General features: G+C 58.5%; 6 protein-coding genes and 1 pseudogene across 14 annotated transcripts; 4 read left to right on the top strand and 3 right to left on the bottom strand.

Moving 5' to 3' along the window:
* The first annotated feature begins 235 nt into the window (after nucleotides 1–235).
* Nucleotides 236–9083, top strand: PDIA3 (protein disulfide isomerase family A member 3). Its single transcript, XM_031587986.2, has 13 exons — nucleotides 236–473; nucleotides 629–707; nucleotides 1637–1754; nucleotides 2487–2594; nucleotides 3457–3586; nucleotides 4032–4148; nucleotides 4611–4736; nucleotides 5263–5445; nucleotides 5984–6092; nucleotides 6951–7079; nucleotides 7789–7868; nucleotides 8334–8391; nucleotides 8673–9083. The coding sequence occupies exons 1-13, from the start codon at nucleotides 316–318 to the stop codon at nucleotides 8790–8792; spliced, it is 1515 nt and encodes a 504-aa protein (XP_031443846.2). The 5' UTR covers nucleotides 236–315; the 3' UTR covers nucleotides 8793–9083.
* A 1147-nt stretch (nucleotides 9084–10230) lies between these two features.
* Nucleotides 10231–11938, top strand: LOC149916316 (peptidyl-prolyl cis-trans isomerase FKBP8-like). The gene is made up of 6 exons (XM_090149285.1): nucleotides 10231–10704; nucleotides 10777–10865; nucleotides 10934–11360; nucleotides 11435–11512; nucleotides 11586–11677; nucleotides 11749–11938. Exons 1-6 carry the CDS (start codon nucleotides 10237–10239, stop codon nucleotides 11936–11938), a joined length of 1344 nt encoding a protein of 447 aa, XP_090005411.1. The 5' UTR covers nucleotides 10231–10236.
* Nucleotides 11939–12027: 89 nt separating this feature from the next.
* Nucleotides 12028–12674, top strand: SERF2 (small EDRK-rich factor 2). Its single transcript, XM_031587985.2, has 3 exons — nucleotides 12028–12122; nucleotides 12310–12418; nucleotides 12493–12674. Exons 1-3 carry the CDS (start codon nucleotides 12116–12118, stop codon nucleotides 12554–12556), a joined length of 180 nt encoding a protein of 59 aa, XP_031443845.1. The 5' UTR covers nucleotides 12028–12115; the 3' UTR covers nucleotides 12557–12674.
* A 72-nt stretch (nucleotides 12675–12746) lies between these two features.
* On the bottom strand, nucleotides 12747–16164 carry LOC116225537 (ras and EF-hand domain-containing protein-like; annotated as a pseudogene). The gene is made up of 13 exons (XR_016470514.1): nucleotides 16122–16164; nucleotides 15475–15855; nucleotides 15292–15407; nucleotides 14848–14916; nucleotides 14647–14749; nucleotides 14235–14603; nucleotides 14078–14161; nucleotides 13836–13977; nucleotides 13690–13771; nucleotides 13476–13590; nucleotides 13276–13386; nucleotides 13126–13202; nucleotides 12747–13047 (listed from the first exon to the last, which is right to left on the bottom strand). The product of XR_016470514.1 is annotated as a ras and EF-hand domain-containing protein-like (transcript).
* SERINC4 (serine incorporator 4) lies at nucleotides 15881–20129 on the bottom strand. 8 transcript variants are annotated; one of them, XM_090149247.1, is made up of 12 exons: nucleotides 19787–20128; nucleotides 19580–19720; nucleotides 19288–19466; nucleotides 19116–19195; nucleotides 18931–19024; nucleotides 18656–18867; nucleotides 18286–18381; nucleotides 18087–18213; nucleotides 17719–17791; nucleotides 17355–17448; nucleotides 17108–17300; nucleotides 15881–16690 (listed from the first exon to the last, which is right to left on the bottom strand). In XM_090149247.1, the coding sequence occupies exons 1-12, from the start codon at nucleotides 19901–19903 to the stop codon at nucleotides 16474–16476; spliced, it is 1623 nt and encodes a 540-aa protein (XP_090005373.1). In that variant the 5' UTR covers nucleotides 19904–20128; the 3' UTR covers nucleotides 15881–16473. The 8 variants fall into 8 exon arrangements, with proteins under 8 accessions (XP_090005373.1, XP_090005370.1, XP_090005371.1 ...); XM_090149244.1 differs by having other exon boundaries at nucleotides 17108–17270; nucleotides 17397–17448; nucleotides 19787–20127; XM_090149245.1 differs by having other exon boundaries at nucleotides 17108–17270; nucleotides 17397–17448; nucleotides 18087–18174; nucleotides 19787–20127.
* Nucleotides 20130–20160: 31 nt separating this feature from the next.
* On the top strand, nucleotides 20161–21219 carry HYPK (huntingtin interacting protein K). The gene is made up of 4 exons (XM_031587982.2): nucleotides 20161–20389; nucleotides 20474–20529; nucleotides 20758–20809; nucleotides 21012–21219. The coding sequence occupies exons 1-4, from the start codon at nucleotides 20204–20206 to the stop codon at nucleotides 21105–21107; spliced, it is 390 nt and encodes a 129-aa protein (XP_031443842.1). The 5' UTR covers nucleotides 20161–20203; the 3' UTR covers nucleotides 21108–21219.
* Nucleotides 21220–21673: 454 nt separating this feature from the next.
* On the bottom strand, nucleotides 21674–25385 carry MFAP1 (microfibril associated protein 1). The gene is made up of 9 exons (XM_031587980.2): nucleotides 25221–25385; nucleotides 24907–25126; nucleotides 24562–24691; nucleotides 24078–24265; nucleotides 23591–23699; nucleotides 23358–23518; nucleotides 22942–23101; nucleotides 22557–22646; nucleotides 21674–22409 (listed from the first exon to the last, which is right to left on the bottom strand). Exons 1-9 carry the CDS (start codon nucleotides 25297–25299, stop codon nucleotides 22227–22229), a joined length of 1320 nt encoding a protein of 439 aa, XP_031443840.1. The 5' UTR covers nucleotides 25300–25385; the 3' UTR covers nucleotides 21674–22226.

Below are 25385 nucleotides of genomic sequence, written 5' to 3'. Positions count from 1 at the left end.
CGGGAAGAGCCGACAGCCGACCGCCGACCGCGCGCGGCCCAGCGCGGCCCAGCGCCCCCACGCCGCCCCCTCGAGGCCCGGCCTGCACCGGGACCCAGCGGCCCGCGGGGGCGGGGCGGCCGCTGCGGTTCCCCGCCCTACCCGTTCGGCAGCCCATTGGCCGCGGCTCTCGTGACGTAAGGCACGACGCCCAATGGGGAGCTGCCACACGGCAGATCCGGCTGCGGAGGCGGGACTTCCGGCCTGCGGCCCCCGGCGCCTGTTCAGCCGCCGCCGCCGCCGAGGAGGGAGCGCAGCTCTGTACGGCCGCCCGCCATGTCCGTGCCTCGGCCGCCACCCGCCGCGCTGCTGCTCCTCCCGCTCCTCGCCCTCTCCGCCGCCGCCTCCGACGTGGTGGAGCTCAGCGACGCCGATTTCGAGAGCGGCCTGGCCGAGCGCCCGGGACTCGTGCTCGTGGAGTTCTTCGCGCCCTGGTGAGGGGCGGCGGGGCAAAGCCAGGCCTGCGGGGCTGGGCCGGGGGCGAAGGTGGGGGCGGGGCGAGACGTTCTGGCGGACCTGACGCCCCTCCTTCTCCTCCCCCTCCTCTTCCTCCTCCTCCTCCTCCTCCTCCTCCTCCTCCTCCCCCCAGGTGCGGGCACTGCAAGCGGCTGGCGCCGGAATACGAGGCGGCCGCCACCAGACTGAAGGGGATCGTCCCGCTCGTGAAGGTGAGGGGCGGCTGCGGCTCTGCCCGGGGTCTGCGGCTCCGTGGCTGCTGCGGGTGAAGAAGCCGTGTTGTTACGGCTGCTGGGCTGCGCATCCGACATGCCCGTGGCTCAGAGCGGTGATGAGCTGCAGCTTCTCGAAGACTCAAACACCGGGAACGGTCTGATATTGAGGGCTGTGGCCGATGTGAGGCTGTGAGATGGGCGTGTGCTGCTGGCTGGGAGGGGGCTCGGGTGGGGTGAGCTGCCTGGGAGCTGTGCAGTCTCAATCCAAGAATTGCTGTACTCAGTAGTTGTGGTATTGTCCCTTGCCTTACGCAGTAAGGAGCTTTGTTAAAGAACCACCTTTTCCTCCAGGAAACTTGCGTGGTTTTGCTAAATAAGGGTCTGCTGCTTTATGGGAAGTTGACATGGATTCCTCCGGACTTGTGTTTGCTTCAGCTGTTGCTGAAACCTTCAGTGTTGATAAGGTGCTAGGAATTGTTAACAGGTTGATTCCTGTTAAGCCTCCCATCAACAAGAATCTACCCTTATTAGTATTTTAATGGGGAAGGCATCTCAAAGTTGCAACTATTAGTTTCCTGTATATTTCCTTAAATCTTTTCTGTGCCTCTTAATGCATCTGTGCTGTTACACGTGTTACATGCTCTGTAGTACTGACGTCTCAGTGACAGTCTGTGCACCACGTCACCCATGGGCTGCTTGGTTTCATGTTGGGCCTGGCTTCTGATCTCATAGACTTGGGTCTCACAGGTGTTTCTCAGACCTTTACATTTTATGTAGAAGGAATCCAGCCCTGATTAAAAGCATGTGAGAGTTTTCAAGCCCTTCAGTCTTCCAATTTATGTGATAATGCGTGCAGTGGCAGAGCTGCTTTTGCCTGGGTATGCAGGTTGATAAATCATTGAATAGCAATATTTCTTTTGTCTTAGGTTGACTGTACAGCAAATTCAAACACCTGCAACAAGTATGGAGTCAGTGGATATCCCACCCTGAAGATTTTTCGAGATGGAGAAGAATCAGGAACCTATGATGGACCCAGGACAGCGGGTGAGGGCTTGTCAGCATCTGTCTGCATCTTGCTGAAGTAGTGCTAGAAGACAGGCCCACACAGAACAGTCGTTGTTTCAGAAATGTGAAATGTATGGAGAGGTACAAAGAAGAATTCCATTCACGTGCACACCTTTGCCCTTCCCAGAACTCCTTCTGTTGGAAGAGCACTGGATGTTTAATAATAGCACTTGATAGCACTCAAAACTCTCCCTTATAGGAAAAGGCTTCCAAGTTATCTCTAAAGCATGGTATCCACGATCGGTGGTGCGTGGAAAATGCTTTAGGGGAAGATCTTATACCATTAACTTCCTATTACAAGTAACTTCGTAATCTCTGCACTCCTTTTGCAGCAGTGAGGAGGTGTTCTGTTTCCTGATCAGTTTTTCATTTAGTGAATCATTTTTTACAGTGCAGTGTTCTGTAACACATTGGTAATATGTGTGCAGCTTTTGTTATGAGAGCACTGAAAAAGTTTTTAGCAGGACAGTGCTCTGAAAATCTCTGCATTTCTAAGATTAGTTTTCAGTGCGATTTCAGTTCACTAAAGGTGAAGAAAAGGTGCTGATGACAAACTTTCAGTTCATACCATGTTTATTGTGTCACCATTGGGCCACTTGGCTTGGAAGCTGGTAGAAGAATTGTCAGAAATGGCTTTTGTTTTAGGGAACTTGAAAAGTATCTCATGAAGCTTTGTATCGATCCCTTTAATGGTTTCACTTTTATTTTAAGATGGAATTGTCAGTCATCTCAAGAAACAGGCAGGACCTGCTTCAGTGGCTCTCAGTTCCATGGCTGATTTTGAGAAATTCATTGGTGATAAAGATGCTTCTGTAGTGGGTGAGTAGAATTGGTGCAGAATTTAAGTGTACATTTGACTCTGGAAGATCTGTTGCGAATGTACTGTGATAAGAGGCAGTTCCTAAAGTATAGTAAGGGAAGTTCCAGGTGAGCAAAAAAGTCTTTCATGGCAGGAAGGAAAAGACAGAAGCAAGTGATCAGAGATGTTTCAAAACTTTCAATCTTGGAGATCTTTCAGAACTCGTTTAGAAAAAGTTCTGAGCAACTTGACCTGACTTTAAGCTGCCTCTGCTTTGAGGAGATTGGACTTAGTGACCTCTGGGGATTCAGTCCAACTTTTTTTTTCCTGTGGCTCTTTGACTGTCTTTCGAAACTCCTGGCACTGTAGTCTTTTTTTTGTTAAGCTTGTTGCTCTTTTGGCTGCCTGACAAGAGGTAGCTTTGGATTTCTAGAAATCCTGCTCTGATGGTATTTATCATCCTTGTCTCATTTGATCATGGTTTACGAGTGGTAATAGCAGCTTTCCTTTGTGCAGGTCAGGCATACAAATGGAATGGACTGAGTATTGATCAGAACTCCTAAACTTCTATTATGTACCCTGGCTACCAGTTGCTACCATTTATAGTGTCACATATGACTGCAAATGGAAATCGTAGTGCTCAGCAGATAGTTCTCTTTTAGCTGAATGACTAATTCTTCAGCAACTCGCTGCTGGTGGAAGGAAAGAAATGCATAAGTGTTCCACTAAAAATGGGAGAAACTGTCAAAACCTGAGGTCTGGATGTGCGTTGAGGAACTTGGTTAAGCAGACAGCTTTTGGTGCACTGTAAAGACAAATGATGAGCTGCACAGTAACTACTGCTGAGTTGGTTTGAGGTCACCATCTGTCTTTCTGCTGCAGGCTTCTTTAGAGATGCTTCTGGCGATGCTTATTCTGAATTCATGAAAGCTGCCAACAACTTAAGAGACAACTACCGTTTTGCACACACCAGTGAGGAGCAGTTGGTGCATAAGTACGAGGAAGATGGAGAGTAAGTTCTTAAAGATTTTTTTTGTTAGGGCAACTGGAACAAAATAATTCCAGTTAATCTGAGCATATTGTAAGGTATTTTTGCTTTCCCAGCTGGTGGTGTGTGTGTCTGTTGGCAAGAGTTCGGGTGTGATAGAACGGTTGCAGGATCTAGAGGATTAGTGTTCCCCTCCATGTGGGAAGTGTCTCAACAGGTGTTTTGCATCCCCATTGCTTGTTCTTTCTAGTTTATTGTTGCTGGAGGCCATGGCGTGTCTGAATAATGAGAAACAGCCTGGCAGGTACATCTGGTGCAGTAATGCTACCAAGAAAATAGTCCACTTTGCTGTGTCTTTGGATGTTAATGAGGGTGGTCACTGGAGGCTGAATTCTTGTCTCGTCTTGCTGCTGCCCCTCGAAAGCCCAGGAATGCTTTGAACGATTTCATGGTATCTGCTTCCTCTCAGGGGTGTGGTCCTGTTCCGACCTTCACGGCTGGCAAACAAGTTTGAGGACAGCACTGTCAAGTACACTGAAGACAAAATCACCAGTGCAAAGATCAAGAAGTTTATCCAGGAGAATATGTGAGTGATTCCTTGCTGGACGACATGATAGACTAGAGTCCATCCCAAATTGGGTTCCATCCTGTCAGAACTCATTTTCTCTACCAAGCTTAGCTGTCACTTCTGCGTAGTATTCAAAAGGGCTGTCCTGCTTACACCGTTTCCTTTGGCCTATCTCCCTTCTTTCTGGAAATACTGGTGTGGTTGTTGACATCAGCAACCAGGCTTCTGTTTAAAAGAAATGTATACTTCCTGAGAAGTATGCCATCTTAAACCTTAGATCAGATGCATTAATTGATGTTGTGGCTGGAGATGGAGATTTGACTTGAAATAATATGGAATGTGAATGGGCAAAATGTTTCTGTTACTGATATTAAGCATTCTTGGGTGAGAATCAAGAACGTGCTGTATTGAGACCATTCCTGGGAGGTGATGGAATTTGGGTAGTGAAGTCAAACCTGCTAACCTCTGTCTCATTGATAGCTTTGGTATCTGTCCACATATGACTGAAGACAACAAAGACTTGATCCAAGGGAAGGATTTGTTGGTGGCATACTATGATGTGGATTATGAGAAGAATGCAAAGGGCTCCAACTACTGGCGCAACCGGTACGTGGTGGCTGGGGTAGCATTCATCTGCTGCTCTCATTTGATCCCTGCATTGGTGGTGTTCAGTAGTTCAACTTAAAGTTTCTTATATTCATATGGGAATTATTCTCCCCTGGAAATATCTTCACTGCGTTTCTAATCAAGAGTACTGTGCTTGCTGCTCAAGGAATTTGTTTGAAAACCCAGCTACTTATTTTTGGATATCTAGTCCTTACGTTTTAAGCTGAAATTTCCTTGGTAAGATTAGTATTCTATCCTTTATATTCTTCAGTGATCAAGCTGATGGGTTAAAAAAAAAAAAAGTACACCTGACATTTGCTCAGGCTGTATTAAGAATAAACAAGCTTGCTTTGCTTCTTAACACTGAGAGGACTTTCCTATGTGGAATGCATCACTTCACACCACACCATTGAATTCTGTGTCCAGTGTGTTCCTCAACTTGAAAGGTGTTATCTCATGTGGAAGATAATGTTCCAAGGAATCATGCTTTGTTTTCTGTTTTTTGTCATCTTTTTTTTTTCTTCAGAGTTATGATGATTGCAAAGAAGTTCTTGGATGCTGGTCACAAACTGTCATTTGCTGTTGCTAGCCGGAAAACTTTTGGCCACGAGCTGTCAGAATTTGGTCTAGACAGCAGCGTGGGTGAGGCTCCTGTTGTTGCCATCAGAACAGCTAAAGGAGATAAATATGTCATGCAGGAAGAATTCTCGTAAGTTTTTGAATGTTAGCAGTGTTGCCTCTTGCTTGATAGACTCGGGTATGGGAGTCTGTGGCCAAACAATTGTTCATTAGCTTGGAGGAAATAGGAAAGCTGGATCTTCCTGCTGGAAGAAATGACTGCTGGGTCAGAAAGATTCTTAGTTGTCCAGTGTGTTTTCTTGCCCTCTAGAGCCTGTCCTGTCTTTTAAATATCTTCAGCTTAATTCTGTAACTTTGTATAATGTCTGCTTAGGAATTAAGATTCAGTAAAGGATGTGGGTGGGAATAGCTGTACATTCCTTCAGAAAAGAAGAAATCTAAGGATGCTCTGAAGGCCTAAAACCTAGCATGAGATGTTACCCAGGCTCCTGCCAAAACTCTAGTGGTATCTGTTGTGCTTGTTCTTCTCAGCTGGCCCCAGAGTGGTGCTCTCACAGATGCAGGTGGCATCTGTTATGTGGGTGGAAGGAGGTTAAATCAGCCTTGAAGGTTTTCCTCTGTCATCCTGTATGTGTCATAGTGGCTATAAAATGTCACTTTGCTTTCAGCCGTGATGGAAAGGCTCTGGAGAGATTCTTGCAAGATTACTTTGATGGCAACTTGAAAAAGTACTTGAAATCAGAGCCTGTCCCTGAAAACAATGATGGCCCTGTGAAGGTGAGTGTTGTATCAAGGGAGGTAAAAGCTGCTGCTAGTGATGAAAAACACTTCAGCAGCAGCTTCTACTTGTATGCCAGCATACCTTGCTGCAAGTGTACTGTTGTGGAACCTTGGAGTCTGTGGTAGTGTGTAGAAAAAGAATTCATTCCCTTTTATGTTGCACTTCTGAGCTAAAGAAACTCAGCTTGCAGTTTTGATTCCATACTTTTTTCTCAGCATAGTTACTCCTGCATGAGCCCACTTATGATGCTCTCTCTCTGCAAGCGCAGGATCATTGAGGTTTACAAGGGTTCTGTTATCTTGACTTGTGCCTCCCCCATGGAATGGCTTTGAAGCTGGTCACAACTGCTCAAGTTCCTAAAGTCTTATGTGTTCATCTCATCAGCTTAAGATTATGGTTTAATTCCTACTGCTTGTTCATCCCACTGGAATTTGCCCTGAAGGAAAGCATTCCCATGGCTTTACATTCAGATGAGGGTCTTACACAGGAGTGAAATTGCACTGCTTATTTATGTATGGGTTGGGATGACCTCAGCAAATGCAGTTAAACTCATTCTTTAGCCTGGAGCTTGCTGGGATTAAGAAATAAACTATTCTGCCTTTCTCCTGCAGTGTTACAGTGTCCAAAACTCACTTGCAGGTGGTGCCAGTATCTTACCACAGGCTTTTGCCTGCTTGCTCAAGATGCTGCGGCCTGGTGAAGAGCTGTGTGTTTGGTCAGTTTGGTGCTCACTGTGTAGATACAGTGCACATCCTAGTGCAGTGGGAGGCCAGCCTTTCTGGGGCATAGCATGTCATGGTACAGCCTCACTGTTGACTTAGAAGTCCAAACTTTGTGTGATCAAACTCTTTCAGGTGGTGGTTGCTGAGAACTTTGATGAAATTGTTAATGCAGAAGACAAAGATGTCCTGATAGAGTTTTATGCACCCTGGTGTGGCCATTGCAAGAATCTGGAGCCCAAATACAAAGAGTTGGGAGAGAAGGTAGGTCAGAGTCTCTACTGCAAGTGTAAACGACAGCTTTGCAGCACTAAACAGTTCTGCGTATTCTGTCTCTCCAACCTTTACAGTGTAGTGGTATAACCATGCCTTCCTGAGGACTTCAGTGTTTGCCATCTCCTGTAGATGCAGAAGTGCATTGCCATGCTCCAGATCCTGCCAGTAACTGAGCTGGTTTGGTGGCGGTGCATCAATTATAATTACCTTATTTAGTCCTCGGGTGGGAAAGTTCCTTTTTGGGTCTTTTCCCTCTGATTATAGTATTGTAAAGACTATGCATGACACTGTTCTCCTTCTATCAGTTTATGTTTTCATTAGTGGTGTAAATATGTCTTTGCAGATCTAACTTTTTCCTATGTGGCTGTCAGATACCCTTCCTACGTGGGCACTGCTTATACTCACAGTTTGTCTGCCTTGAATCTTTTAGAAGGCAATGCCTCTGGGGTCAGCATTCCTTAGAAGTTGTAGCTACTGAATTAGTCTGATATTTTTTGGGAGATCTGTGCTGCATACAACTGAATGAAGAGGGGCTTCCCTGTGCCCTTGCTGAAGCAGAAGAAAACTCTTTAGAATAATTTTTATTCAGCTTTTTGTGAATGGTACATGCTGTCTTGTGAAATCCCACCTTAGATGTTGATAGTTTAGTTCTGGTGTTAACTGCTATGGATTGGTTATTAATGTGCTTTTTCAACAGCTCAGTAAAGACCCCAATATTGTCATTGCCAAAATGGATGCTACAGCCAACGATGTGCCTTCTCCATATGAAGTCAGAGGGTAGGTGCTACTTCTGTTAGACCACTATGTCAGTGGACACAAGTTCAGGCTTCCGTCTCTGCCCAGCATCCTCTACAGAAGATCTGAAAGAGGTTCCTGGGGAGAATGGGGGTACGGACAGGGAAATACATACATCTGTTCTGCTCCTCTGGTGTCCTTGCCATACCTAAAAGCTTGTCTCACTGAGCCTTTCCTCTTGAATCTGCTGTGATTCTGGTCTTGGTGCAAAAATAACACTGGAATTGCTTTTCTGAAAGCTAGCAAACCTGACTGTAGTTGTGCTCAGCCAGCTGTGCAGTTAAGACAAGGCTTTTGGATGCCACATATACTGGCTTAAGAGCTGGTTATTCTTGTTGCTATGTAAAACTAGAGCAAGGGTGCAAGTCCTCTCAGTGATGGTCTGGAAGGGCAGAGCCTGAAAAAAGCAGCACATCGTGAGCTCAGACACCTCTTCTCTTTCCCCAGCTTCCCTACCATCTATTTTGCTCCAGCTGGCAAGAAGCAAAGTCCAAAGAAGTATGAGGTGAGTGTCATGCAACTCCTGGGGCTTTCTGAAGTGATGAGGTACAATCCAGGTGTCAAATAATGTGGAGTCTCTCCAGTGTTGTGCCTGGCACTCTGTCCCGTTACCCAGGGAACACACGTGGTGGTACCTGCTGAGACTGTTCTGCTGCAGACCCACAGGAGAGAGCTCTGCTTGCAGTTAGTTTGGTCTCCTGGCTGGCACCACCCAAACTCTCCCCTAGCAAAGGCAAAGTCCACAGTGAGGACAGGTTGTGCCTTACTGCCTTGTGTGTTCTCCAGGGTGGAAGAGAAGTGAGTGACTTCATCAGCTACTTGAAGCGGGAGGCAACCAGCACTCCTGTGCTGCAGGAGGAAGATAAAGCCAAGAAATCCAAGAAGAAGGCGAAGGAGGATTTGTAAAGTACCCACTCACCATCTTGTCGGGATGGGCTCTGTGTGAATTGGGGAAGCACTGGGCAGATTGGGGCCAGTTCTGGATTGTGGAGAGCCAATGACTATGAGGGCTGAGGGGCTCCAGCTGCTGTGTCTACTTCTGTTTAATTTCCTGTCGCCTCTAAGCTGCACTGTTGTGGGGCTCCCCAGACTGGTTTGTTTTGTGGTTTGGGAGGGGGTGGGGGGTAGGGTTATTTTCTAATTTTTTTTTTGTACATTTGGAGAAGTGAAACAATAAAATGACCCCCTTAAACCTAAGTGTCCCCTGTCCTTTGGAGACTCATTAAACATAACATCAGGCTGATGCTCTCTGAACAGCACCTTCCTACTGTGAGTAGTTTCCTTCAGTGAGCCTTCAGGGCCTTGTTCTCGATGTTAAGCTTGTCTTTTCTCCAGCTAATGAGTAGCAAGAATTGTCCTGCTATGCTGTGCTATGGGGATGCAGATTGGAGACTCTGGAATCACAGAATGGCAGGGGTTGGAAAGGATCTCAAGAGATCGAGTCCAACCGCTCTGCCCAAGCAGGTTCCCTGCAGTAGGTCGCACAGGGAGGTGTCCAGGCAGCGCACAACCGCCAGCGGGACCAGAGCGGGCGCTGACGTGATGCCACCGGCACAGCCCCGAGCGCGGCATGGGAGAGGGACAGCAACGGAAGACCGGGAGGGACGGCGGCCCCCACCCCCTGAGCCCCGGCAGCGAGGGACTCACCGGGGCGCGGCCAGCTCTACGCACTCGAGGCTGCCCGGCTCGCGCCGGCTGCGATGCGAGGAGGAAGGTGAAGAACCACGGAGGGCTCCCGGTCCCTCCCGGCGCCGGCAGGCACTGGCAGCGGAGAACCGCCCGTCCGGGCCGCGTCTCGCTGAGCCTCTCCCTCCCGCGGGGCCGTACTGCCGGCACAGGCCCAGGGAACGAAGAACTTCCCCCCCGGCCCCTGCCGGCGCGTTACCCCGTCCCGACGCCCCGAGCGGCTCCTCCTGCCTACCCTGGATGACCCGGTGCCCTCGAACCCCCCGGGGCCGGTGCCACCGGCCGCAGCGACACTCACCCCGTGGCTGCCGGCGCCGTGCGGGACGGGGCGGCCCCGGGGCGGTACCTGCCCGGTTCCGGCGGGACTCCCGCGGCGGAGCTCGTCCCGAAGCGGCTATTTTTGCCGTCGGTCCGCGACGCGCTGCCGTCACCGCTAATCCCCTTAGCGGCTTCCCGGCGTTAGGTAACGGCGCGGCGGGATGCGCTCGGCGGCGCCCCCGACTCTGTGCGGCCCCGGGCAGTCGCGGCTCGGCAGGGCCGGAGGCGACGCGCCCGGAGCGGGCTGGGGGCTGCGGGCGGCCGCCGCCGAGACGCGGGGAGCGCGGGCCCGCCCGGCCCGGGGTCGGCTCGCGGCGGCGGGCAGGTGGCGGTGCGACGGGCGGGCATGCAAGGAGCCTCGGCCGGCGGCTCCCCGGAGAGGGAGGCGGAGGCCGGCGAGCGGCTGCGGGGGCCGGGCCGGGGCAGGCGCGTTCGGTTCCGCATGCCGCACACCACTATCGCGGTGCCGTCGTGCCGCGACGAGGAGCAGCTCTTCTACCGGCGCCTGGACGCGCTCGGGGCGCTGGGACCCGACGGCTTCGCGCCGCTCTTCGCCGCCGAGGGCTGGAGCGAGGTGACGGGTGAGCGCCGGGCGGCGGGTGCGGGGCTGCGGCGCGGCCGGAGCGGCTCTCACGAGGTGCTGCCCGTAGAGGATCGGCTGCTGCGGAAGCGCGTGGTGCGGGACGGGCGGGGAGGCGCGCCGCAGCCAGGCCAGGAGGTGTCGGTGAAAGTGCTGGGAGCGCTGGAGGACGGCGGTCTGGTGGAGCGGGACCCGCGGCTCAGTTTCGTGCCGGGCCAGGGCGACGCCGTGCAGGTCGGCAGCGCAGGTAGCGGGGCGCGGGGCGCGGAGAGCCCGGCGAGCACAGCCTGCGCTCCGTGCCCGCAGGCGCTGGAACTCGGCGTCCCCACCATGCGGGCCGGGGAGGTCTGCTTCTTCCTCGCCGCCTCTCCCTACGGCTACGGCCGCGCGGGCAGGTAGGACCGGAGGGCCGGGGGCGACCAACGAGACGGGGGCGCGGGGACAGCGGGTGTCGGTCCCGCAGGGAGCCCGACGTGCCCCCCGAGGCGCCGCTGGTCTTCGAGGTGACGCTGCTGGAGGTGCGCGACGGCCCCGACCCGCAGCGGCTGCCGCCCGCCGCCCGCCTCCGCCTGGGCGCGCAGAAACGGGAGCGCGGAAACGTCCACTTCGCGCGGGGCGACTTCGCGGCGGCGCTGCTGTCGTACCGCCTGGCACTGAGCGCCCTCGAAGGGGCCGGCGAGGAGCGGCTGGACGGGACGGGCGCCGACCGCCGCCCCGCGTCCCCGCCCGGGCCGCACGACGAGGAGCTGCGGGAGCAGCGCGTGAAGTGCCTCAACAACTGCGCGGCGGCGGCGCGGCGGCTGCAGAGGGGCGCCGAGGCGTTGGCGGCCGTAGAGGCGGCGCTGCGCCTCAGCCCGGATAACGGCACCGCGCTGCTGCGGCGGGGACAGGTGCGTCCGCGACCCCGCGGCTCCCCCCGCCGCTTCCCGCCGCACCGCGCACGGCTCCCGCTGTCCCCCCGCAGCTGCTGGCCGAGGAGGGCCGCGACGAGGAGGCGGCGCGCGTGCTGCGGCGGGCGCTGGAGCTGGACCCGGCCAGCAAGGTGCGCGGCGGGGCGGGGCGGGGCCGCGGAAGCGCTCCCTCCGCGACGCTGCAGCCCCGCGGCTCTCCCGCAGCCCGTGCACGCGGAGCTCTCCCGCCTGGCCAAGCGCCGCGCCCGCACCGCCGAGGAGCCCCGCGACCGCCCGCGGCCGCCGCAGAGCTCCGGGTGCGTGTGGGGCCGAACCCCGCCCCGCGCCGCCCGGCTCCGCGCCGCGCTCACGGCCGCTCTGCCCGCAGGAAGGGAGCGGCCCCGCCCGAGGAGCGGCGCTCCGAACAGCCGGGTCTCCGCGCCGCCCCCGCGCGCACCGAGGAGGAGCGGCCGCACCGCCCCCCGCCCCCCCGGCCCACGGGCGCGGCCCCGCGGCTCCTCGCGCCTGCGCCGCAGCTCCCGGCGTTATCGCCCCCGCCGGCGGAACGGCGGCCGTAGCCCGCGGCCAATCAGGCGGGGCCGGGCCGTCGCAGCGCGCCAATGGGAGGGCGGTGGGGGGCGGGCACGGCGCGGCGATTGGCTGCGGCGCTCCCTTAAAGGGCGCTGCGGGGGCGGGGCGAAGGGGGGGCAGTGCGGGACGTGGCGGCGGAGCGGAGGGCGGGAGGGAGCGGCACCATGACCCGTGAGTGCGGGCCGGGCCGGGAGCGGCGCAGCGCCGCCGGGGGGTGGGGGTGGGAGCGGGGCCGGGGCCGGGCCGGGGCGGCTCCGCGTTCCCCACCGCGGAGCGGGGGGCGGGCGGGAGGGCGCGGGGCCTTCTCCCTTTTCCCGGGCCCGGCACACGGGGCCGAGCTGAGGGCCGCGCCGTGCAGGCGGGAACCAACGCGAGCTGGCGCGGCAGAAGAACCTGAAGAAGCAGAGCGATTCGGGCAAGGGCAAACGGCGCGACGACGGGCTCTCGGCCGCCGCCCGCAAGCAGAGGTGAGTGCCGGCAGCACCGCGCAGCACCGCACCGCCCCGCCGGCCCCGGTGTGACCGCGCCGCGCTCTCCGCAGGGACTCGGAGATAATGCAGCAGAAGCAGAAGAAGGCGGACGAGAAGAAGGAGGGCAACAAGTAGCGGCGGTGCCCCGCGGGCGGTGCTCAGCGATGCCCCGCGCAGCCCCGGGGCCGCCCCGCCCCGCCGGGCTCTCCGGCAGCGCCGCTCTCCCATTAAAGTAGCTCGTGGAGCCCTGCAGGCCCGGCCTCCTCCGTGCGCCCGGCGGCGGGGAGGGGCGGGGGACGCGGGGTCCCCGGCTGAGCCCCGGGACGGGGACGGTCGGTGCCGTGGGGCCTCCGCGACGCTCGATCTGCGAGCCCCGGGAGGGGCCGCTGCGGGAGCCCGGCGGAACGAAGGCAGCGGAGCGCTGCGGCTGCGGTGGAAGCGGCTGTAGTGAGAGCCTGGAACCGCGGCGGGGGGATGGAGAGGGGACGGGGGGGGAACAAGGGGAGGCGACGGGCGCGGAGCCGCTCCCGCGTCAGGCCCTGCAGCAGCCCGCGGCGGCCCGCGGGGCGGGGATGCTGAGATCCAGGCGGGCGCCGCTGCCCGAGGCCGCCGTCCTCTTCACTGCTCTGCGGGCCGAGGCGCGGCGTCAGCCCGGCGCTCCGCCCTCGGCCTGCGCGGTCCCCCCTCCCCTCGTCGCCGCTCACCGGGCGAGGTGCAGCACGGCTTCCACCACGTTCGTGCCGTCCTTGGCGCTGGTCTCGCAGAACAGGCAGTTGTGGGCCTGGAGGGAGCGCGGCTGGAATCGGGGGCCGGGGGAGCGCCTCCGGGGGCCGCCCCCAGCAGCAGCTGCTCACCGTGGCCAGCCTCTGTCCGTGGGCTGCTTGGACCCCTGCCGTCTCCGGCAGCCCGGCCCGCAGGTCGCTCTTATTGCCCACCAGCATGAGTGGCACTGCGGTCCCGGCACCCTGCAGGAGAAGAGGGCAGCTCGGGGTCCTGCCGTTCTACTAAAAGCTGCCCGGCTCTGCTCTGGGGGCTGTTGGATCCCTCCCGTTACCTCGATGTCCTCGATCCACTGGCGGACGTTGAGGAAGCTGCTCTGGGAGCTGATATCGTACAGCAGCAGCACGCCGTGGGCCTTACGGAAGTAGGAGCGGGAGATGCTGCGGTACCTGGAGCCGGGGGTGTTGTCACCACCCATGTGGGGGCCGTGCAGGGCCAGGCCTGCAGCAGACACCTGGCTGTGCTGCGGGCGCTGCTGCCCTCCTCACCTCTCCTGCCCAGCAGTGTCCCAGATCTGCAGTGTGGTTTGCTCCCCGTCCACCAGCAGCTCCTTCACCTGGAAGTCCACTCCTGCCCGGGGCAGCCATCAGGCCCCAGCCCACCTATCCCAGCCCCTCTGTCCCAGCCCTGGTACCTAACGTGGAGGAGATGTCACCTCTGAACTCATTTCTGCAGAGGCGCAGCAGGAAGCTGGACTTGCCTGCACTGCTGTCCCCTGCCAGCACCAGCCGGTACACGGGGCTGGGGGCCGCGGGCTGCTCTCCCGTGCCAGACCCCTTGGGAGATGGAGCGAGCTGTTAGACCGTCAGTGCCAGGGGGATCCCCGCTTCCCCTTCCAGCCGGGCTGTGTGAGCCGGATGGGGACTTGATGCGTACCTCCAGTGCAAAGGCAGAGAGCTTCCTCTTGCAGCAGCGTTGTGCAGGATGGCAGCTGCCTTCCACCTCGCCTGCCTGGGGGTCCTGTGGAGTGGCAGATCTCACAGTGAGGCAACCGAGTCTGTGGGTCGGGTGGGGCAGCGGGCAGGGGCCGCACCTGTGTGTCCTGAGCAGGGCTGGCAGAACACGCATCCTCCAAGCTCCGGCAACTGGCGTCGCTGGGTGAGGCTGAGTCCTCGCTGCAGGCTGAACTCTGCCGGGGGCACAAGGAACCGTCCACCCGGACCCGTGCCCAGCATGGTGCTTGGGGAGGGGTGGCTGCAGCTGTTCCCTCACCTGTGCATTTACTTCTACCTGCTGCGAGCACGCTTGGGGAGGTTGTGGGAGGGGGCTGCGGGGCTGAACAGGGGCTTGGGGTGGCGAGGTTGGGGTGTCGGCATTGATGGGCTCCCGAGGGGCTCTGCCGCTGCCGGCACTGGGGGCTCCGGGGGTCCCCAGCTGCAGCCCCCGAGCTGCAGGGCAGGTCGTGGGGCGGCCCCGCCGGCACCATCCCCGTCGTCCCGTCCCGTCCCCCCCCCGCCAGTGCTCACCGCTCTGGGGCCCCTGCAGGAGCCCAGCAGCAGGGCTGAGCGCAGGCTGCCGTTGCTCTCCCGTAGGCTCCTATTCGTCGACCTGCCCAGAGCGGCGACCTAAGGCCGGGTCGGCACCGGGGGAGGAGAGTGTCCTGCCCGACCCTCGCGCCGCCTCCCGCCCTGCACACCCCGACCTACTGCAGCATCCTGATGTAGCTGGTGAAGGCCAGGTTTTCCTCCGCCAGCTCCCGCAGCGCCTGCTGCTCTCTGCGGAGAAACGGCATCCTCACGGCAGGGCCGGCACCGGGGTCTACCCACGTCCTTCCCGCCTCCCACGTTCCCCCATTTCGGGGTGCCGGAAGCGCTGGAGCAGCTCCGGGACGCGCGGTGTCACCGTAGGGTGGGGAGGGGGGCGGGGAAGGGTAGCAGCGGGCCGGGAGGGCCGTGCCAGCGGCTCCGCGTGGGCTTCCCGGCGTTCGCGGCACGACGGAGCGGGCAGCGCTTCCCGGCGGAACTCTCTCGGGACCTCAGGACAGCGCGGGGCCGTCCCTGGGCGCGCACCCGTGGACACCCTGGGGCGGGACCGGGCCGGAGCGCAGCCCGGGGCCGGGGTTTCTCCTCGCCCCCCGCCCCCAATGCCACCTTCTGCGTCGCTGTGCCTGACGATGGAGGTCCTCCCGCAGCTGCTCCAGCTCCGCCCGCAGCTGGGACTGTCCGGCCTCGGAGCGCAGCACGCTGAGTCGCAGCCGCGCGTTCTCCTGGCGGGCAGAGTCCCGTTGGCTCCGCCGGCACAGCCCACAGCCGCCCCCAAACCCGCACCCCTACCTGCGCGGCGTCCTCGAGCCGCTGCTGCAGCCGCGCGACGCCCGCGCCCCGTCCGCGCCCCTTCATGGCCGGGGGAAACGGGACAGCCGCCCGCACCGCCGCTCCGGGGGAAACGGGGCTGCTCTGCCGGGCCCTCCCCGTCGAGCTGCCTACGGGCGGCCGAACCCGGCCGAGCTGCCGCCGCACGGGGCCCCCGTCGGGCGCAGAACCGCGCGGTACCGCCGGGCCCCGCCGTGTTTGCTCTGCGGGCGGGGCGGGGGCCCGGGGCCGGCCCGCATTCCTGCGGCCGTGCTGATACCGCGGCCCAACGGCCCCCGCGCCCCGGCCCCTCTCGGCTCGCTCTGGGCTCGAGCGGGATGTGTCCGTCCGTGCTCCGCGGGGCTGCGCTCGGTCACAGAGAGCCGAACGGGTGAAGGGAGGGTTCTGTCCGGCGCAGTGAGGCTGCGGTCCCGGGAGCTGCGGTTGCTGCAAGAACTGGGGCTGGCGCCGGGGTGTTGCTGGCAATGGCCGTGCGCAGTCCCACGGCTGCTGCATGCGTGTGGAGCAGGCAGCACAGAGTCAGGCCAGCGATTTATGTTAAAAAACGTATTTACGGAGCTATTTACAATATTTACAGTCCACACTGCCGGGAAGGTGAGCTGACATACAGCAGACGGACCAGAGCGCTGCTCCCCGCCGGCCTTGGGCCATGACAGAGGGGTGGCAGATGGGCAAGAGCTGCCTTCATGGCTGGAGGGGAGTGTAGCAGCAGCTGAAGCTGAGCACCTGCCATCTGGGCAGGCTCGGCATGGCCCCTCGATGGCTCCAGCTCAGTGCAGGATGTGTCCCTGGAGCTGGTGTAGCAGAGCTTCCATATCCTAGGTTCCCCTCCTGTGCTCAGATGACATCTTTTCCTCAGCCATGGGGTGAGGAGCAGTTGAGGGGACTGGTGAGGCCAGGACCCAGGCACACAGCACAAGGACCATGCACAGGGCCAAGCAGAGTCCATCCCAGCAAGGACTATGTGGAGACACTGATGCGGTGTGGGGCACGTCGCCGCCGCACAATGCGCAGGGCTGGGCTGTTCTGCCGGTGCTGTGGGGAGCCACGGAGGCAAAGAGGGCTCAGCAGCAGCCACAGGTAGAGCAGGACGCAGGCCCAGCACGAGGCAACCTTCACCCAGAACGTCGACCAGCTGCCATGTGTGAAGGTGGTCTCCAGCACTGCACTCTCGTAGCTGCAGGGAGAGGACAGCCACTGAGTAGCAGGGAGATATTGGTATGTATGGGGTGCAGCATCATCATCAGCTGGCAGGTTCCCCCAGCCCCAGCAGCTGCATGTCTTTGGCCATGTCCTGCCTACTCTGGGGACCCCAACCCCATGGACTTTAGCCTGTCCTGCAGCAGCACCAGCTGCTTTTGGCAGAGGCTGTTGGGTGAGGCGGTGCAGGCCTGTGAGCGCAGGTCTTACCCAGCACATGGCCAGGTCGGAGACATTGGTCTGCTCTGGTGACAAGCACCTGGTGGCTGCAGCCACAAAGGGAGCAGGTCAGACCTGGCTGGGTGACAGAGCAGAGGCAGCCTGCAGTGGGTGCTACATAAGCAATAGGGAAACAGAGCAAGGACAATGGGGTGGCCAGCAGCGTAAGCCCTACCTGAACCAGTTGGTGAGCGTCATCATGACATAAAGCGAGGCGAGGAAAAAGACAAAGTGGAAGGCTGAGTAGCTGTAGACCACACGGTCTCGCTCATCCTGGAAAACACACTGTCCTCCAGCAGGCTCCTCCTCTTGCTCGCATGTCTGTTCCTGAGCTGCACCTGAGGGAGGGTGATGGCAGCTCTTGCACACTGTCCTCATCAACACCTCTGCATCTGACACAGGTACCCAAGGCCATGTGTCACTACAGCCTCCCCCTGACCCGCTGGCACCCATCCTGTACTCACCTCTCAGCTCCTCCTCCATCTTCTCTGGGCAGCAGAAGCAGCAAGAAGGTTTCTGCAGAGAGAGACAGAGAAACAAGTTTTAGAAAGGAGATAAGGCAGTGACCTATGACACTCATCCCCACTACAGCCCCTGCTTGGGCAGCACCACAGCATCTGAACTGAGCCAGGGTTGTCTGGCTGCAGGGAGGGTAGCATAGAAGGGGTGTGCACAGGAAAGTCCCTCGTTTGGCTGGACAAACCCTGGGCTGGACGTGGGGCTCAGGAGGACTTGGTGCTGCATCTGGGTGTCTGTGGCAGGAAGGGCCACAGATAGGATACTCACTTTAAACTCAAAGCTGTAGACTTTGACCATCCAGAGGGGCCCAAAGACCTCAGCAAGATAGGAGGCTTCATTACTGTGCACGAGAGAGACACAGAAAACTGTAACACAAGGATCTATGCCAGGCCTCCTGCCCATTCTTGGATCTGGCACCTGGGATCATCACAGCAGCAGCAGATCTGCTGTGCTGGGCCTAGGGACATCAGGCTGCCCACCTACAAATGCCATTGGGCACATCCCCAGCTCTGCTGTCCATGCCATGGGCTAGGAACAGAGTCCCATGGGGTGCCTGCAAGGAAGGCTGTGCCCAGAAAGGGCCAGCACTGTGACAAGCCAACTACCCTTGCCCCCCACGCTGTGGGTGCACGCACCATGCAAAGAGCACGCAGGCGTACATGATGGCAGCCCCCAGGATGGCGACTGTGGTGTCCTCTGTTTGCAGCTCATCCTGCTGGATGCCTGGGAAGCAGACGGTGAGGTTCTGCCCCTTGTAGAGCACTGCAGGGAGGCTGAGGTGAGAGTGGGCTCGCACTTCAGCAGCTGGCTGCCTGTGGCACTGGGAGCACTCACCTCTCTCTGGGGGACGGCTGGACAATGCAGAGAAAGTGAGGTACATCACGTAGCAGCTGATGATTGAGGACTGTAGCAGCCCTGACCGTGGCTGCTCTGCAAGGAGAGGGGTCAGAGGCTCTGTGTGGCTTCCAGGCATCCCCTTCGGCAGATCCCATGCCCAAAGCCCTGCACCAGGAGGACACAGCCCAGGGCCAGAGGGAGCCTCAGGGAGCTTCATGCTTCCTAAATGTCCTTGGCTTCTGCTGAGCTGGGAGCCTACAGCCACTCTCCCGACCCCAAGATACAGCCAGCCCTGCAATGCAGCAGGCAGCACTGTGACATGCTCTGCCATGCCATGCCATGCTATGCCATGCTATGTGGTACTCACTGAGCCGCACACAGGGTGTGATGGAGATGAAGGACATGATGCCGCACAGGCTGCCGTTGACAGTGAGCAGTGCCTTGTTGAGCTGGCAGGCAGCTGGGTGGGTGTAGTACTTGTAGAGGAAGGAAAAGGCAGCGGAAGCGAGGGTGTAGAAGGCAGTGGTGGCCAGCAGCACGGCCAGGTACCAGCGCTTGTCCTGCGCTGCGCCTGTCAGCCTGACAGGAAAGTGGTGAGAGCCAGCAGCACGCAGGCATCCACCCACCCATCCTGGCACTCACCAGTTCTTGTTCCAGGTGTGTGCAAAGGCAGTGATCAGCACCAGCTGGATGAGGATGAAAGCAAAGCCACCACAGACACCTGTATAGTGCCACGCTGCAGGGGGAAAGGGCAGTGATGACGCTAGCATGAAGCTGGGGCCATGGGACCACGGGTGGGCACTGGCCTGGGCAGGGTGGAGTCACACCTTGAACGAAGCTGTCCTCAGGGAGGAAGAAGCTGGCGGCACAGAGCCCCACCAGCAGCACCAGCTTTAGGAACCAGAACCTGCAGGGCAGCACATGTCAGGGAGACACAGCTCTGTGTCACCCAGCAACCCCCAGAGCACACGCAGCTCCCGGCCCCATCCCAGCCCGCACCCGTTGTGGAGCTGAGCGCGGCAGTCAGCGCTGGAGCGCACGTTGAGGAGCAGGGCGGCCTGCACCAGGTGGAAGCAGGCAGTGCCGAAGCAGACCCGATAGACGGCCGAGGAGCCCACGAGCTGTGTGCAGTCCATGCTGCCGGGCAGGTGTTGGCACAGGACCTCCGAGAATGGCATCTGTGGGCACAGCAACGAGGGGTTGGATGGGGGGTGTGCCAGCACCTCCGGCACACCCGTCGACCCCCCCAGCAGCCCCAGCAGCCCGCAGCCCCCACCGCTCCTCTGCTCACCTTCTCCTTGACAGCCTGAGCCACAGTGCGGGACAGCATGAGGCAGCACACGGCAGAGGCCAGGACGTGCAGGAGGGTGTAGAGGATGCGGGTGCCTGTGGAGGCGCGCAGCCCTCTGCCAGGGCCGCAGCCACAGCACAGCTGGAGGGAAAACGGTCAGCACCAAAGCGAGCCCCCCGCCCCGGTGCCCCCAGCCCCAGCTCCCACCTGGCCCAGCAGCGAGTGCAGGAGGCCGCGCGCCCTGGTGCCCGCCATGACCCGTCCTGTCTCGGCCGGGCCCTGTGATGGGATTAAGGGGATTGTCAGTTTGACCCGCCCCGCCATCTGCTCGCTGCGGAGAGGCTGACACGGTCATCCCCCCGGCCATGGGCGCTGCTGCCTTGCACGGGGAAGGGCGAAGCGTGGAGCCCCAGCCGAGGGGAGCCGAGGCGGTGCCGGGGCTCCCGGTGCGGCGGCTGTGGGAACACAAGGCGCAGGGGGCCGCGCGTCGGCCCGGGTGACCGCAGCGGGGCGCTCTGTCCTCCTCGCGGGCGCAGGGGTTGCCGCTCTAGCCCGCGCAGCCCCCCCCCCCCCCCCACCCCGCTCTCGCTGGTTCCGCCGGAAGCGGGGCGCGGAGGAGGTGTAATGGCGGCAGAAGGAGACGTGGAGCTGGAGTTGGAGACTGAGCCGAACGGTTCTGGTGGAGGCAGCGATGGGGCGGGAGGAAGGGCGGCCGAGAAGCCGCGGAAACATGACAGCGGAGCGGCGGACCTGGAAAGGGTGACGGACTACGCGGAGGAGAAGGAGATCCAGAGCTCCAACTTGGAGACGGTGCGGGCCGGGCGCTGCTCGGGGAGGGCTGCTCGGGAACGCGCCGGGTCCGGCGCACCGAGGTGACTGTGCTCGTTCCACCAGGCCATGTCGGTGATTGGAGACCGGCGGTCCCGCGAGCAGAAGGCAAAGCAGGAGAGGTAACCGCGCTCCCCGCACGTGGCTCCAGAGGCGGCCCCGCGGCCTGCACCCGCTCGGCTCTGGGCTCGGCCTCGGCTTCCTGCTGCCCCTCCGCAGCCACAGCACATCTGCCATGGGTGGAGGTCCGGGGGGTATATGCGGTGCTCCTCCATGGAGTCGCTTCTGCTGTGGTTTGGGGTTGAATGGAGCTGCCCCTCACCGGTGGTTGGTTCTGCCTCTGGTTGCAGGGAGAAGGAATTGGCCAAAGTCACCATCAAAAAAGAAGACCTGGAGCTGATTGTAAGTAAGGGCAGGAAACCGAGTTGGTGCCAGCACATCCCAGACCTTAGGGGTAGCCAGTGCCTGGAACCACTCTGGCAAACAGCCATGGCACAGAGGTGCACAGCGGGGTGCCCACCGCTGAGCTGAGCCTCCCCCTTCCACCCTGGCTTGCAGGGTGGTTTCGTGTCTGCTGTACTGAGCTGTGGCTATTCTCCTGCAGATGAATGAGATGGAGATCTCACGGGCAGCTGCAGAGCGTAGTCTACGGGAGCACATGGGCAACGTGGTGGAAGCACTGATCACCCTCACCAACTGAGCATGGGCTGTGAAGCTGCCCTGGCTCTGTGCTCCCTTGTTCTGAGAACAGCAACGTGACTTTGGTTGGAGATGATGTATGTTAACTTATTGAATAAAGGCACCAGTGGGAACGGGCTGTCCCTGTGGTTCATGCAGCACTGAGCATTTCCCCTGCTGGGCAGATCCCAGAGGGCACCTGGTGATGGGGATAATGTGGGGACAATGTGTGGCATCAGGGTGGTGATAACCAGATTTCCCTCAATTAGAGGATGACTGCTGGTCCCTGCCTGCACATCAGTGAGCTTGCCCAGGTTTTTCCTGGGTTGTTAGGCTACTCCAAGACAGGCTTTTGGTCCCTACTACAGGAGGCTGGGCAGACCAGCTGGAAACAAGCTGCTGCCTTTGCCCACCTCGAGTGTAGGCAGGAACCCTGATTTTCAGTGATGTGTCAGCCTTTGTCAAGCCATTGCTGATAATATTTGGGAGCTGCTCCTCTGTTGAGGTGAGGGCAAGCACTTGGCCAGAGCAGGGTGGTTGAGTGCCTGGCCTGCTCCGCCACAGACAGCACTACTAGAATTTGTAAGAAAACAATTTCTTTAATCAAAACAATCCCATCCCCCTGTACAGGTAGAAAAGCCAAGCCCTGCAGAAACAGGATTAGGAGACAGTGTCACAGCTGTTCCCAACCAAAGGAAGATCCAAAATGACAATGGGGAAAGGTAGGAGGAATAGCGAGATAGTATGGGCCAGACAGGGATAACTGTCTGCTACTTCCTCTGAAGGTGGGGATGCTAGAGCAGGGGGTGCTGTGCTTCTGTACAGCTGGTCTGGTGCTGCCGAAGCTTTTGCAGGCAGGTGGGATGGTAACGTGACCACGAGGCTGCTCAGCATGGCTGGAAGTCATCTTTCACAAGAGCCAGTGATGGAGTCTGCTGAGTCTCTGAAGTGCAGGTCGTGATTCATGCCACCAAATCAACAGGGAGGACATAGTGCAGGGGCACAGAGGAACAGCTTATTGTGGCACGAGTCCTGGTGCGGTGTTTTGTCCCTGCTGTTCCTGCCCAGGCTCTTGGGCAGCTGACAGAGCAGTGCCTCTCTGCCCAGTAGGCAGCCACAGGGTGCCCTCCTGTGTGCTCCCTTAAGTGGTCTTCCGCTTCTTGGCTGAGGGTCTCTCAAAGACATCCCTCACACCCGCTGCTTTCTGCTTGAAGAATTTAGTGTTTTGTGCACTTTCTTGGCCCCAGGCAGAGTCAAATGAGGTGGTATCCTGGTCTACCAAGTGCGTGTACTTCGTCCGTCCTGAGCGCCCAAAGTTCTTGACCTGGGAAGCAGGAAGGATTTGTGAGCATCCATTTGGGTAAGATGTGGGGACCCTGTCATGTCACTGCTCCTTCCTTTGGCATGCACGAGCCCCAGCTGAGCAGCACTGGCAGAGCTGGGGCAGCACACAGACCTGCCACACGCCTACCTGCATGACTTTGGGCAGGATAGTTTTGTTGAAGTGGTCCTCAAGGGTAGGGGCGCTGAAGTCCCGCTTGTACACCTCCTCATCTTCATCCTGCAGAGGAAGGATACACCTGCTTGACTTGCAAGTTTCCAGCAAGTGTCAGTAGCAGACAAGCAGAAAAGAGCTACCAAGAACCAACTGCTCTGCAGCAAGTCCCTGACAAATGGGGGACTCATGTCTTTACTCACCCTGCCTGCCAGACCTGACAGGCATCTCAGATCAACGCAGTCACTTCAGCAGCATACTGGCTGCAAAGGGCCAGCCCTTATCTGGATACCACTAGCGAAAGTTCCCCCAAAGCAGGCACGTGGTCCCACACAGCCCCAGGCCTGTCAGCAGCACTCACCATGAAGAAAGCACCACGGTGGTAGTACTTCTGCAGAAACTTGTATTTGCCCTTCACTGCCTTGTTGGTGATGACTTTGCCGTTGGCTCGCAGCTCAGCACGACGCTCTTCCTCTGTCAGGTTCCGCATCCGCTCGATCTCTGCCTTCTCCTTCTCCATGCTGGGCAAGAGAGAAACCCTGAGCCCCCGCATCTCCCAGTGCCCTCCCAGGATGGAACAGCTGCTGCCACCCAGGACCTTCTGAGGGAATACGTTTACTGACTCCATAATGGAGTAAAGCATCTCAAGAATGGTTTCTCAAGAAAGGTTTCTGATGCAACCAAAACAAAGCCCGAGAAAGAGACACCTCAACTGTCCACTGTCCTGCAGGACCTGGGACTGCAGGGACTCTCCTACCCTAAGCAGACAGTACTTACGCTTCTCGTTCTTCACGATCCCGTTTGATGCGCTTCAGCTCACGTACTTTCCAAGCCTCATATTCCTCCTCATCGTTCTCATCATCTGTATCAAGAGCATCAAGTGCTGCCAACGAGCGCTTATTCTCTTCCAGCTCCTTCTTCGCTTCCTCTTCCACGATCTGAAGCCAAGATCAAGCTCAGCTCACTGCAGCAGCTGTCCCAGCAGCCTGCCCCGGCCTACCCCACTGTACCTTGAGTGTGTACTTTCGCCTCTCCTCTGCTAATCTCTTTGCCTCCTGTTCTAGCTCCTTCTGCTTCAAGGCTTCTGCTTCTCGCTCTTGAACTGTGATCCGGTCCTTCCTGTGAGCAGGGACCACAAAAGCTTTCAGCCTTTCAACAAGCCATTGCAGACTTCTGCTACTACAATGCAGCCTCTTTTGCCTTTATGCCCCACATGGCAGGGCCAAGTACCAAGGCTCTCTCCTCTTGTTGCCCAAACAAGAGCCACCATACTCAATCCCCAAACATGCACAAAGGTGACTGGGAGATCCCGCCACTGGCTGTGGGACATGTTGGAATACACTGCCTGGTTCCTGTTGTTCTGCATTTGCCCAAAGTCCCTCTGCTGCCACTCAGACCCAGCCATGCCCTGCCAGGTCAGTCACTGCCCATCCCTGATGCAGGAGCTGAAGCAGTGAATCCTGTGCAGTACCTGGCCCATGCAGCTGTGTCACCTACTTGCGGATGAAGACAGGTTTGAGACGTGGCTCCATTTCATCCTCGCTGTCTGTGTACTCCTCGTACTCAGACTCTGACTCAGATTCTTCTCCAGATCTGCCCTCATCTTCCAGCTCCATCACTTCTAGCTCCTCAGTTTTCCTCTCCTGTGCTCTCTGACGCATCATCCCACGCCGACGCTCAATCTCCTAGCGGAGACGCACCAAACACAGACTCAGCCATTCAGCCCCACTACTGCTTCCTTCCTTTTTCCATACAGAAAGCATGATGTTGAGCTCACTGTTAAGAGCCCACACCTCAGCATGCAAGTGACCTCCCCAGTGCCCCATAAGCCACAAGTTGGGATCACACCACAGCTGGCTGTGACTCAGATCCCAACATTCACCCAGTCCCATCAATGTTCACAGGTTTCTGCAAAAGTCAATTCCAGATACGGCCTAGGGGGACTTCCTTAGGCACCATCTGTTCAGCAATACAAACATACCTCATCATCAATCTCTTCTTCTTCCTCTTCACTGGTATCCTCTCGCTCCACACGCCATGCTTCACCTTCTACCTCAGAATCACTCTCTCCAACCACTTCAGGCTCCACAATTTTGCGGTGTCTTGCCAGCCTGAAACAAATGTCCATTCAACTATAATGCTTTGAACACAAGGAGAATACAGGAAGAGAAATTCTTGTGATCTGTTTTTAATGAGACTGTAGTAAGAGCTGTGACCGCAAAGCATATGAAGAAAAGACAGTCCTTGTGTGCATCTTCCCTGAATCCAGAAAGGCAAAGCTAGGGGAACATGAGGAAGAGCACGGCCCCCAGATATCAGCACTCACCGCTCCTCCACGTCCTCAGTGATGCGGTTCTGCAGTCGCCGCAACCGAGGGTCGTTGGCGACCTCCTCCTCCTGCTCTTCGGGCTCCACCTCCTGCTCCTTCGCCTTCTTGATGAACTGGAACTCCTCGTCCTCCTCCTCCGAGGACTCCATGGGCGCGTAGTCGGGCCGCTTTCCCGACACATACCGTTTCACCTTCACCTTCTCCATAGACAGCTCGCCTGCGGGTGGGTGGGCGGGCAGGCCGTCACCGGGCCGTGCTCACACGGCCGCTGTGCCAGGCCCCCCCGCTTCTCCCGGCGTCCCCCCACTCACCCTTCTCATTGCGGACGGGCACGGCACCCGCCGTGGACTGGATGGGCGGCTGCTTCACGAGAGCGCTGGGGGCTGACATGGTGGCGGCGAGACACGGGACGAGCCGAGCAGCGGCCACTCACAACACCAACCGCCCGCTCACCCGGAACTGGAACCCCCCTTCCG

Source organism: Phasianus colchicus, chromosome 12 (assembly GCF_987193195.1).
Source record: "Phasianus colchicus chromosome 12, bPhaCol1.hap1.1, whole genome shotgun sequence".
NCBI lineage: Eukaryota > Metazoa > Chordata > Aves > Galliformes > Phasianidae > Phasianus > Phasianus colchicus.
The sequence above is the reverse complement of the archived record's forward strand: the minus strand, read 5'-3'. Positions and strand labels throughout refer to the sequence as shown.